We start from the raw sequence: 13,635 nt of genomic DNA on the forward strand, positions 1-13,635 counted from the left end.
CAGCATGGAAACTATAAAATCTGTCACATTTATTATAGACGTGCTAAAAAATTTCTTATCACAATAACGATTGTGGTTCATTATAATTGATCTATTAATAAAATTTCATTATTTTCATATAAATTGACAAGCATAAAAAATAGATATGGTAAAAATGATATTTTAATTTTATTTTGAGTTGTTAGGGGTGAATTAGAAAAATAATTGTAAAGAGATTTTGGGCGTGGAAGGATGGAGTTGGAAGTTTCGAAGGTATTTCGTTTTAGAAATCTAATTTTGACCGAAGAAAAGGCTATTATTGTAGAAAGACTTTTTCCTAGTGGTATTTAATTATCCTTTGTTTACTTTCTGTGCAAGTCTTTCTCGGGAGAATCAATTTCAACTTTTTATTTGGAATCCATTTTAAACAAACATATTTGAGTTGGAACAACGTGACAGATTACTACAATATTCTAATGCCAACATCATGCAATTATGCCATCTTCTGTTTTTTTTTTTTTTTTAACTCACTCTCAAAACCAACATAATTTAATTCACGTACACATTTATTAGTCAATTAAGCAAACTTTCGAGGTAAAAAATCGATTATTATAATTTAATTATAATAATTTGTGTTTGGAGTATAAATTATTTTAGTTTGAGTTAAAATAATACGTGTTTGAGGTGTAAACTATTTTATTTAAAAAGGAAATAATAAACATTGTAGCAATTAATAAAAAAAATTATGAATGTCTGTAGTAAATGAGAGATTTGAAATAGTGTTAATTGGGAAATATAAAATAGTATTTACTGTAATTAGAGTAATTATTATAATCTTATCACCATCCTCGTCTCAAACACACCCTAAAAGATTTGTATTTCGAAACATTCTATTTATATTGTACTAAAAAAAACTTATGAAAACCCAAATTTTTATATCATAATATAGACCAAGTAGAAATAATAAAAACTAATCAAATCATAGTTTTGTGAATAAATATACAATTATCATATTAAATGTCAATAATTTAGATATTGTTGCATAATCATTTGATTTTTGATTTTTTAACTTTTTGAAAATTAAGTCTATAAAGACCCACTCTATGTTTAAATTTCTTGTCTTGACATCCACTTTTTATTATTATTTCAAAAAATATAGCCAAATTAAACGTTGAAAATTAAGAAAAATACGATTCCGTTCGGTAACTATTTGTTTTTTTTTAAAAAAAAAAATTAAGCATATTAGCACATTTTTCACATCTAAATTTATTGATTGTTATCTACTTTCTATTAATATTTTCGAAAAAAATAATTTCTAAAAATTTGTTTTTATTTTTAAAATTTATCTAATAATTCAACTATTGTAATTAAGAAAAATGCAAATCATTATAACAAAGTGAATGGAAATAAATTTAATTTTTAAAAATAAAAAATAAAAAATGAAATGATTATTAAAAACTTATTAATTCTTTTACTTAGAAAAAAGGTAAACCATGGTGAAAAAATCAATAGAAAATAAATTTAGAAAACAGTGCCTTAATATTTACTCACAAATGTAGAGTTAGAAAAAGCAGGAAAAAAAAAAAGTTTGAAGGGAGAGAAGATAATATTGAAAGTAATGAGTAAATGTATGTTTAACCTAAAATATATTATTCTCTTGGTCCTAGTCAACATTACCAACTAAAAGATCCCCATTAGTTCATACTCAGTATTCATTACAAACTTCCATTTAGAATGACAAAACTTGTCATATATTCCAACTACGTAATTATTGATGACAACTATAAAATTATATTACTCTGATAATTAAATGAATGGGCCACTCATTACCTTTTTCTACCATTCAAACATATTTCTTTCTTTTGAAACCAATAATTAGCGTCTTATCCAATTATATTCGTATTGAAAAAAAAAAAAACATATTTAATGTCCTATTTGATAATTATTTGATATTTTTTATAACCATTTTGTTTTTAAAAATTAAACTTATGAATACTACTTCCATCATTAATTTTTTTGTTAACTACTTTTCTTGAGAATGAAAAAAATTTGTTTTTGTTTTTAGAATTTAGCTAAAAATTCAATCATTATATTTAATAAAGATGCACATGTTGAGCATTGTATGAAATGTGGATGATATATGCTCAATTTTCAAAAATAAAAACAAAAAACTAAATAATTGCTTAACATGATCTTAATTTTTAGTTTTTGGTTTTTGAAAACTATGGTTATTTTCTTATGGCTTCTTTACCAAAGATTTTGACTTTCTTAACTAAACACTGCTTAATATTAGATAACAAAAGTGAATAAATTATTTATAAGTTTAATTTAAAAAACCAAATAGTTACCAAATTGAGTCTAAAATATATATATATATCAAGGATTTCGAAAATCTCTCTCTTTTTTTTCCTATAACGGCAGAAATAAAATTATAACAAAAATGTTGATAGTCTTTATATGACAAGCCAAACAATATGTGACACTATTTTCATTATTTAGACATTAAAAAAAAGTTGGAAACTAGAGCTTATTGTTTGAAAGTTTTTCATTGGTGCAATGGTCAAAACAAATATGATATATCTCTCACTTATTACTTATTAGTAGAAATTACGAAATCCTGCTATATTGAAGGAAATGTGCATATACCTAGTCTAACATTCTAACCAATATAAAAAGATTATTTAAAAAAAAAAATTGGTCCCAGCAATGCCACGTCATAAAATCCTACGTTTTACAATTGGATCGAACGAGTCCCAGAGCGCCACGTGGAAAACAGTGACGGGCACCGACGACTAGCCACTTGTAGCCGAAAGCGACGACACGTTTGCACACGTCCAACACAGACGTGGAGGGCCCCACAAACGACAACGTGGCCCCGTCAGCTTCGACACGACCACACGTGTCGTCACGCGCTTTGTACGCAATAGCTGTAAGCCACGTAACTTACCGCTCTTCCCTTTCGCTAGGTCCCACGCGCGATGACTTTTGACCTTTTTTCTTACTTACTTTTAAATAATATAAAAAATAATACTTCCAAATAAAACCTTCCCCACTTTCTGGTTTTTTCCGTTATTTTATTTTTATTAAGAAAAAAAAAAAAAAGGAATTTAGACGTAAAAACAACCGAAATTCGCTCGCTTTGACGTATGTAATCACTATTTAATTTTGTTTTCTTTCTTTATAATGCAGCTGTCACATATTGGCCTTCCATCCCTTTGAATGTAAGTCAATGGAAAATAATTGCCAACATAAATGTAAATTATAAAATTTAATTCACCAATTAACACGTTACTATTTTTTTCTTTCTATTTTTCTTTTGTAAAGCCACAAAGTTAAGATTATTTAGCAAAAATGAATATAACTCAATTAATATACGAGTGTCTCAATAATCAATAGGTTCGGGTTTGGATATCCTACTCTATATTGTACTAAAAATAAAAATACTTGACTGTTTTCCTTCTAAATCTTTCTTCAACAATTTTCTTTAAAGTTGAAAGTTTGATATTAATCTCATTTCAATATGTCTGGAAATTTAAAAGGAAATATCATTTTAGTCTTTGATCGTTTTTTTTTTCTTTTGTTAAAGAAAAATACTTAGATGCAGTCCGACTAGCACCTAATATAAACGTAGCATGCGACACTTTTATTTTTAAAAAAAAGATTTTTAAATTTTTTCTTAGTGCGTGAAAGAGAGATGACATATGAGATTAAATGGAACCTATGTTATACTTAATCATTGTTCTTTGTTAAATATATACCAATCCAATATTTTTATCTAATAGGTGTCATTTGAAATCATGCTCATATTAATATGTTGTTATATATACTTTGTTCATCAATTTATTAAATGAAAATAAAAGTAGGAGTTCAAATTAATTATTTTCTTTAAAAAGTTAAGGAAGTATAATAAACATTTTGAAAATTATAGATGATGATAAAAAAAATAAAAAAAAATTAAAGCTTAGATTGCTATAAATGAGATTTTTCTTAAAAAAAAGTTAGATGTTTGGCCATATACATTGTCAATTCATAATTTTTTTTGATCTAGAACAAAGGTTTGAAACACGAACAAAAAAGGAAAAATCTATGCAATCGTTGTCTTCTATAAAATTAGAGGTTGGAACCTGAAAAGTGAGCGTGGCTAACACGCTCCACCTGTGCGCGTGAAGCTGAATTCAGTGTGTGGAGGGTGTTCCCGGATTCAACAACCACGCTTAGACCATCGGAAACAAAGGTTCTCTATAAATAACCAAAAACCAATTGAATTTCTTCTCCTCGCTTCTTCGGCATCAAGATTTTTCCTTCCTGTTTTCGCTCCATTTTCGTTCTTCTTCTTCGCCATTTCGGGTTCTTGATTTTCTGCATTTTCGCCATCTTTCTCAATCTCTCTCAGGTTCTTCCTCTCTTTCCGTTTCTCTTCTTTCACCTTCTTTCCTTTTTCCACTCGCTTTCTGTTTCTAATCGCCGCGGGTCTATTAATCTGGCGCTTAAACCCATAACTTTTTGTGGGGGGTTTTCATATTATTATGTTTTTCCCATCTGGGTCTTAAACTTTTCCCCCTTTTAATCGATTTTTCTATGGCTTTTTGAAAGTTAACAATCGTTTATGTACTTTTCTTCCCTCTTTCGGTGAATTCTCTTTTGTTGTTTATTGGCGTTGAATCTGCATTTTCCTGGTGTTTGAATTTTCCCGTTAGAGCTCAGCTATATTGCGTATCTTACTTGTTTTTGTTTTAAATTTCTTCCGTTCATTGGCGTTTTAACTTCTTGACGACGCAATATTTGCTACTAACCGAACATTCGAGTTTAAAATGCTTGCGGATTTGTAGGGTTTTAATCAATTGATACGTCTGTTTTACGTGTTTGGATGGATTTTAGGCTTTTAGGTGCGTGAATTAAATTCTGGTATGACTTTATTTGGCTTGATGCGATTTGGGTTTATGGAATTTAAATAGGTTTTTTGCTCTTTGGGGTTTATGCAATTTGGGTTCTCTACAAAATTTTCCCTGATTTTATTGTGGAGTTCATTTCATATACGGTTGAATGACAGCTCTTATGTTTGTTTCTTTACTGGTGGTCTTTTGTCTTTTTTTTTTCTTAATTTGATTGATTGGTTCAATTTTATTTTTTCTTTTTCCCATCCGCAAAATCAGATTTCATTTACACTGTTTCCGATTGGTTTGCCTTTTTCTGAGTTTCTTCTTATTAAATTGATGGGACATTTACTTCGTTGTCGCCACATTTGATATTTGATATAATAATCGAGCTCGAATTCTCACCTTCTTTTAATTGGGTTCATAGATTATGAACTGTTTATTGTAGCCACAACTGTAAAAGCCATGTTTCTGTTTGATGGTTGGTTGCATTTATTGCCCTTCCATTGAAATAGCAACCAAAATCTTGTTTTTAGTATTTTACTTCATCTATGGCCTTTGGGGAAAGTGAATCTTCATTTCTTTGTCCATTTGTTTATTTCTTTGCTTGCTTCTATGTAGGCCCATAATGCGTGGTCGCATATGGTAGTGTTTCCTCTTTACTGTGTGGTAGTGGTAGTCTTTTGCATACTCTTTTTAAGCTCTCCTACCAGTTCTTGCTCTTCACCCCAACTCTTTTTAACACTCCTTTAGTGTTCTAAGTTGCGAAGGGATTAATTGGTTTTCTCCAGTTCTGGATCTGCTTTGCTTTCTTACTGCTACATACATTATATATTCTTTACTTCCTTCAAGGTTTCCTTTTATGTAAACTTATCATCACTGTTTCATTTTGTCGGTTTAGTTGAGATTTTCTTATGAGATGAACTTTACTTCCAGAAAAACATATGGCTTATTAGGTAGTGTCAGAGCTTTAAGATAAAAACTTGCATGCCTTTTTGTTATGGTTGTTTCGTTTGTATGGCAACTTGAAGTTTTATGGCACTCCTCTGTAATAAAATAGAAGCAGAGTACTTATGTTGATGTTGAAATTGACACTCTATGTTATGATACAAACCATGAGATCTGTGTGATTTTGTTTTTATATTTATATTTATTGTCCCAAAGCCTTTTTTCTTAACTGTATGAACTACACTTTTCAGGTAGTTCTTCTCCGCGATTTTTTCATATTTTTTCAGAAGATGACAAGGTACTGGCAGTAAAGATTGGCCCTGTTAACTGTTTTTCGATCCAAATGCTTATTGTTGTTTATAGCAACAGCCTCCTAACGTCTTCTTTTATGATGATTTTTCAGTTTTCTGCTTGATGGACCGTGTGCCAAGTGATAGTGACGAGCAAACGTTCAAAAAGTAGTAGTTTTTTTTCATTGATAAAGGAGTTGGTTAAAGAGGACATAGGTGCACTTTGTTTTTGTGAGTTGCAAGTAAAACTACAGTTTCTATACATTTGAATCAACCTCTAAAACCGGATCATATGGATCTTAAATCAAACCACAACTCTCCCATACTTACCGACCCTGCACCTATCAACAAGTCTAGGCTCGGCGTACATTCGAATATGTTGCCATATGCACCTGCTCCAGGAGTTGGTTTCTCTCCAAATTTGCTTCTAATACCGAGGAAAAAAACTGGTGTGCTTGATGATGTTCGAGCAAGCAGCTGGCTAGATGCTATGAAATCTTCATCTCCTCCTCCTAATAGGATTTCCAAGGACGTTGTCAATGAGCTTCCATCAATTGATCCAATTTTTTTGTATTGCAATTGGATGGTACTATTTCTTTTACAATAATCTTCTGATGTAGGAAGGGAGGGTTTTATTGAGTATCCTGGATGAGTTGTTTATGTACTACAATATGCCCCTTTGTTATTTTCAGATCAAGTATCCATCTGCACTTGCCTCATTCGACCAAATCGTAACTCAAGCAAAAGGAAAGAGAATAGCACTGTTTCTGGATTATGATGGGACTCTTTCACCAATTGTAGATAACCCTGACTGCGCTTTCATGTCTGATGCTGTAAGAATATGTAATTGGTTGTAAATAAGAAGTTTAGAATAACAACACCCTTGCTGCTAAGTATGTCTAATCACTCTTCAAATTTCTTAGATGCGTGCAGCTGTAAAAGAGGCTGCGAAATATTTCCCAACTGCTATAATTAGTGGAAGAAGTCGCGACAAGGTATGATGCAATGCTTCATCTGTTACATAAATATTTTCTAATGAAGTCAACTAGTTTCTGTGGTTGTAAGTTTCGAGCACCCTTGTTTTCGCTTGTCCAGGTTTACGAATTTATTGGACTAAGAGAACTTTACTATGCTGGTAGTCATGGAATGGACATTATGGTCTCTGATAGACACTCAACTAACAATCAGGTAGGGGAATGGGAGTTGTCCTTTGTAACAGTTAATGTCTAAATCTTTCTCCTTTTGAATGTTATTTTGACAGTGCTCTAAATCTTTCTTCAATACTTAGGGCAAGGAAGTTATGTTCCAACCTGCTAGTGAATTTTTACCTTTGATAGACGAGGTGACTACTGACTTTTTGGCATATTTCTTACATTAGACTATTGACTTTTAATTTGCATCATGGTTTAGCATTTGAATGAAAAAAAAACTCTCTTGTTTGGACAGGTTTACAAATCCCTGATTGAAATCACCAAGGGGATTGCTGGTGCAAAAATTGAAAACAACAAGTTCTGTGTCTCTGTTCATTATAGAAATGTGGATGATAAGGTACCCCCTCTCAAAAATATCACTTCGTAGAAGATTACCTAGCAGTAGGGAATGTGAATGTTGAACAAATTTCTTTTAATTGCATTTGTCTCTTCAGAATTGGAATGCTCTTGCGAATGTTGTTTATGATCTTTTGGAAGACTACCCTCGCCTGCGTGTCAGTCATGGTCGAAAGGTATTTCGATATCATTAATGGAAATTCCAATCAAATTGTCATCAGATCCTCAATTATTCCAAAGACTACTATCGGTTTTCTTGTATTTTTCTGATCTCTCTGTTTTAAATTCACAGGTTTTGGAAGTACGACCCGTGATTAGCTGGGACAAGGGCAAAGCTGTTGCATTCTTGCTCGAATCTCTTGGTAAGAGAGCCAGTAGTCATAACCCTGGTTTCAATTTAAGAACATTCTTGTACAAGTTGAATTTTTATCAAATGATAAATGTCTATCTTTGACATGGACAAAATCTTAAACTGTATGCCAGGACTTGACAATTGTGATGAAGTGCTCCCGATTTACGTAGGAGATGATCGCACGGATGAAGATGCCTTCAGGGTAAGTTGATCATTCCAATACCCTCGATCTCTCCTCTGGGGAAGTTCAAATTTATCAATGAAAAGACTTGAATTACAGGTATTGAAAGAAAGAAATTGCGGTTATGGCATATTAGTCTCTTCAGTGGCCAAGGAAAGCAGTGCAGCTTACTCTTTAAGAGACCCATCTGAGGTACAGACTCCTTCATAACCCTGCAAACAAAACATCCTCAAGTTTCATGCTAAACTAGTTTAATCTTAGAAAGAATTGTAGAAAAAGATTGTCTGATCATGCCATTAATGGTATTGTTTCTGTGTGTTCGGAATGATATGGTTTTCAAACATCAATAACATGAATGATAACTATGAGTCAAATTCAATATTACTCATTAAGATGAAGGAGCTGAATTTCACTCGAGACTATTGGGGATTCTATAGTAGGATCATCAATCTGATTACGGTTAAAAAAGAAAAAGCCGACTTGTTTACGCTTCTGTCTCATTTATTAGCTTGTGCTTAGCTAGAAAAAAAACTTAGATATCTGATCAGAGTTGGGGGGTGGATGATATGGAAATGCAGGTGATGGAGTTCCTGAAGTCACTAGTGACATGGAGGAAGTCAAGTGCTTTATGAATATGAAGGGGATTGCATAACATTAATTGATTGATATAATGAAGGAATAATAATGGTCGGTATACAGATAAGTATAGAAAGGAAGGAAGGGGAAGGGGATATTATTTTTGGAGCAGATTTACAAAGAAGAGGCAGGTTTCAGAGTTGCCCGTTTGTTGTTTCTGCTCAAAGTCAAAGGTCTTTGTTATGTTTTTTTTTTTTTCTCTTTTCTTTCTTCATTTTGTAAAGTCAAGTTGGGTGCATTAATTAAATTAATATACTTACTTACCTTTTCTACTACTATCCTTGAACAGCAAGGAATGTCATTCTTTTATCTGTTTTAGAGTTTTGTAGATTAAATGTTCCCTTCTCAAAAACTATTATATCAAGGAGAAACAAGAAAATGCCTTCATTCCATTTATTCAAATTCAACAAAGCAAAACATTGTTGATTGATTGATACCTTTTCTTTGTTCTGCTGTGTTATGTGGGATTATTGTGTATGTCCAGTAATTGGTGGATTACAGTTGTGACTCTTATCTACTTAGTACCATCATTTTGTAGAAGTTAATGTATAGAAATTTATTTTTCATCAATATATGTATATATAATACCCTTCACATGAAACCATTTTTCATATTCACCCCTAAATGTTCGAACTTTGAACAGTACCGTCATATTTAGACTTTGCCTCTGCTTTTATAATCATACTCAGCAAATGGTCTATCCAAGCCCATTCTCTTAAACAAAATCATATTTAGGTGCAGTTTGTTTATTTAGATATGTAGATAAGCCATGGATTCAAATGCTTTAGATAACTACATTTCTTTTGTGAAAATATTTTTGTAGATACCTCTATATTCAGGTAAGTATGTTAAATATGTTTGTTTAGTAGGTTATTTTATTGAGAAATTATTTTAAATGATAAAATTATTAAAAATATTTATAAATAACAGTAAAATATATCAGTCTATTTGTGATAGATCGAATAGATTACTATCTATCACAGATAGACATCGATAGTAATTTATCATGTTGCAGATAGATAGTGAAATTTTGTTATATTTGTAAATATTTGTGTTCATTTTCTTATATTTGAAAACAACCAAAATGTTGTTTCAAGAATGGATTATTCATTAATTTAATATAATTTCAATTTATATAATATATTAGTTTTTAAATAAAGTAAAAACTCATGTTCTAGGAGGGTATCTAAAACTCTTGAAATGTCTCCATAGGGCTATTCTATGATGTACAAGAATCTCTAGATGTTATGACATTGACAACGTTTATTTTTTAGGAATGTAGATATCAAAATCTTTAAGTGTCCAAACTTGTAGATGTTCAACATAATCGATTTGGATAATTGTGGTTGTGTAGTAGGATTTATTTGAAGAAATGTCTTAAATTTGCATAATATTTTAAGGATGCTCTTAATGTTATTCATTAATTTATAACTAGTTTAATATAGTTTGTACTTCTATAACATATTTGTTTTTATCAATTTGGATATCTTTTTATGTTAATAAAATTTATATTATTTTAAAAGTAAAAATGAATGCCTTCAACGTGAGAATTTAAAAGACCCATAATTTAGGAGAACATCCAAAATTTTCAAGATACCACGGTGAGGGATCTTAGAATTTCCAAAAATCTCTAGAAGTAAGTGCATCTTACATTATCGAAAAATAAATGAAAGTAATATAGATGCTCACTTGACCAAAATTTTGGATGCTTACCAATCAAACTATCCAGTTGGATCTCTAGTGGGTTTAACAGCTACTTTAACCAAACTCCTCCCAACCTTGGTAATGCTTTAACCATATTGTTGGAACTAAGAAAGATCATAATAATTTTAAATCTTGTGATAATAAAATGTTGTTAACAATTTAAAACCTCGTGATATTTAAAATTTTGTGTTTGAATAGTAGGCGAAAAAGATAGGGAAATATAATGTTTAATAATATAAACTAATGCTTTATAAATAGAAAGCTAAAATAGGACCAGGTGAAATAAATTCTACTAAAGAACTAACTAAATAAGTACTTAGAGGGCGTTTGATAATTCTTGGGACCATTGAGTTGGATGGGCAAAAAGCTCATTCAGTATTTGACCTACTGATAGAACAAAAATAGTAGATTTATCGTTTTACTTCATCTCAACACCCCTAAATTGGTACATTTTCTCTAACTCTTTGCTTAACTCCCTCATTAGTCTCCTTTGTCGTTTCTGTCTCTCACTCACCAGTCTTTTCACATTACTTTTATTCTCGTCTCTCTCATCTTCTCTCTTTTTCATCCGTTTGGTTCGTCCTCTTTGTCTCCTCTGTTTTATTTCCTCATATTTTCTCTTCTTGCTTGATCATATGGGTCTTTTCTTGTTGAATCCTTCTTTGCTATTTTTATAAGTTTTCAAGGGTTATTTTCATGGTTTTCCCCCCCCTAAGATCTACTACTGTGTGATTATTTGTTGTAGACCTGACTATTTTTCTTCTTCTTCTTTTATCTTTTTGTTCATATCTATATCTTTTGGGAGTTTCTGTTATGGGTTTTGGATCTGTCTTCTCCCATATTTTATTATTCATTACATATTCGATTTGCACACGATTTGGGTCTGTAGAGTTTTTTTTTTTTCTTCCAATGAATTTTTGGGTTTTAATTTCTAGAGTATGTTAGGTTTGTAGGTTTTTTCAATAGATTCTTGGGTTTCGATTCTATAAGAATATGTTAGATCTACAGGATTTTTATTGGATTTTTTGGGTTCCAATAGAAAAAATATATGTTATGAAATTGAATGTTAAAAAAAATTAAATTCAAAATTTTGTGTTTAGTATATGAATACTTTGTAGATAATTTGTTATGTTTTAAAAATGGAAAAAATTGGATTTTTTTTTTGCCTTAAAAAAGTTAGAAAAATATGTATATAGTTGAAAATTAAAATCAACAATAGAAAAAAAAAATAAAATCCAAAATAAAATCGATTTCATTTAGAAAAATTGCACAAGATACTCAAATTCAATATAAATCTGCATCCTAAATACAGATTTTCTAACTCGACTCGACTCAACACTTCAAACACAAACAATAATTGCCAACTAAACTGTATTCTTTATCCTAAACATAGATGATTTAACCCTTGGTAATTTAACTTCCTAGATAGTAATTAATTCAACTCAATTCAATTGTATGCGTAAAACGGCCTCTTAAAATCATAGATGAATAAATATGGGTGGGTGGGGTTAATAAAGTACATTTTGGAGGTAGGCCCATTAGCAAAATGGAAAATGGGCCACATACGAAATTGGGTTTTGTCTATCACAAGATTTTAATTCAATAATATTATAGATTTTAACAAAATTATATTGTTTCTTTTTTTCTTCTCTTTTCTTTTTAAAAAAATCTTTAATTTTTTTTATTAAGGTTTTTTTTTTTTTTTTTTTTTTTAACAGTTAAGTTTGTTTGTTTGTTTTTTTTTTAATATTAACTTTAAGCTATACAATATTTATAGTTTGTACAAAAGTATTTAAATGTATAGTAGGCTTTTCAATTTCAAATATTTTTTACTTCAAACAAGGAAAAAAGGAACCAATACTTTATCATAAAGTATTATTAAAACGATTAATTTATATAAATCTTTTTCTAGTTCTTGAGGCCATTAACATTAAACATTTCTCCGCCTAAGGCTGGATTTGCCTTTTGAGTTTTGACCGTTAAGTAGAGATTCTCATTCTCAATCTTTAATAAATAAAATTTATATTATCAATTTTATTGTTTGAAATAATGAATCTTTTTGGCCAAATTAAACAATCCTCAATTTGAGCCAATTGCTCCTTTGATTTTGGGTCACTTCTATGCTTCTAATATTATATTCCACCCTTCCTAAAGTTTTTTAATCATTGTTATTCTATTTACCTTAATCCAAATCAAGCTTTATTATTTTACAAGAAAAGCATTTACTTCAAATATTAAAAGGAAAGCTACATAAATAAAGAAGAAAGATGCAAACATTAAAAGAAAGTTGGAAGAAATGAATGAGATGGAAGTTATATTATTTGCAAATTAAGGAAAATTATATGCTAATATTAGACAACAATATAAATTTATAGGCAAACATATTATCAAGGGATCTTTCCATAAATAAGTGGGAAATTTCACTCATTCAATGCAATGCAATTAGTGCAACGTAGAAAGACAAAATAAATTTTTTAAAAAGAAGTAACTCAATATATCAATTTCTTTATTTCAATTGATTGATCTATAAAAAGTTGGTCTGATGACCTTTAAAACAGTAATAGGATATCTTGTTTATTAAACTATTTCTAGATGGACAAAAATACTACAAATTTGAAGTAAAAAAATTCTAATGATTTTTTTCTTATTTATGCTATTAAAAATGTAATTTTTGAAATTTCACCATAGAAAAAGGGATATTTGGGAGTTTGTGGTTTGTTCTTTTATTATTATTATTAAGGGGAAAAAATGGTGGTTAGAATGAAATCCCACCTTTTGATTTGTCACACTTATTGGTTTGGGTTTGGTGAATGGCCAAAGTCAACTTAGAAATCAAATTAAACCCATTCATACTATACTTCACCATGATCACATCATCAAAATACTTGAAACATATTTTGTTAATATGTTTTGGGTAATAATGATATAGTACTTATAATAATATACTTCTGATATACTAAATATACATGTTATGGTATTTAATTTTCATTGAAATTCTAGATGCATAATAATGAAAAATTGTGAACTCTCTCTCTCTCTATATTCTTTGATAACCATAATTAAATTTGGAAAAGTTTACTTTGTTTGTCAAAATAATTTCCACTTTAAATAAGAGCATCCCAAA

General features: G+C 30.1%; 1 protein-coding gene across 4 annotated transcripts; it reads left to right on the top strand.

Annotated features, from left to right (window-relative positions):
• The first annotated feature begins 4,182 nt into the window (after positions 1 to 4,182).
• Positions 4,183 to 9,241, top strand: ATTPPA (Haloacid dehalogenase-like hydrolase (HAD) superfamily protein). 4 transcript variants are annotated; one of them, XM_039021904.2, is made up of 13 exons: positions 4,183 to 4,372; positions 6,053 to 6,099; positions 6,205 to 6,677; positions 6,784 to 6,924; positions 7,015 to 7,086; positions 7,187 to 7,279; positions 7,380 to 7,433; positions 7,538 to 7,639; positions 7,737 to 7,814; positions 7,931 to 8,000; positions 8,122 to 8,192; positions 8,271 to 8,363; positions 8,750 to 9,241. In XM_039021904.2, exons 3-13 carry the CDS (start codon positions 6,384 to 6,386, stop codon positions 8,801 to 8,803), a joined length of 1,122 nt encoding a protein of 373 aa, XP_038877832.1. In that variant the 5' UTR covers positions 4,183 to 4,372; positions 6,053 to 6,099; positions 6,205 to 6,383; the 3' UTR covers positions 8,804 to 9,241. The 4 variants fall into 4 exon arrangements, with proteins under 4 accessions (XP_038877832.1, XP_090162058.1, XP_090162051.1 ...); XM_090305932.1 differs by lacking the exon at positions 4,183 to 4,372 and adding an exon at positions 5,215 to 5,334; XM_090305925.1 differs by lacking the exon at positions 4,183 to 4,372 and adding an exon at positions 5,321 to 5,498.
• Positions 9,242 to 13,635: the final 4,394 nt, after the last annotated feature.

The sequence above is a fragment of the Benincasa hispida genome, chromosome 1 (assembly GCF_027475165.1).
Source record: "Benincasa hispida cultivar pf3 chromosome 1, pf3_genome.v1.1, whole genome shotgun sequence".
Lineage (NCBI taxonomy): Eukaryota > Viridiplantae > Streptophyta > Magnoliopsida > Cucurbitales > Cucurbitaceae > Benincasa > Benincasa hispida.

Coding starts and splice junctions, on each gene's coding strand:
- ATTPPA (XM_039021904.2), top strand. CDS start 6,384: ATGGATCTTAAATCAAACCACAACTCTCCCATACTTACCGACCCTGCA. Junction 6,925..7,014: donor GCGCTTTCATGTCTGATGCT/GTAAGAATATGT, acceptor CAAATTTCTTAG/ATGCGTGCAGCTGTAAAAGA. Junction 7,640..7,736: donor ATAGAAATGTGGATGATAAG/GTACCCCCTCTC, acceptor TTGTCTCTTCAG/AATTGGAATGCTCTTGCGAA.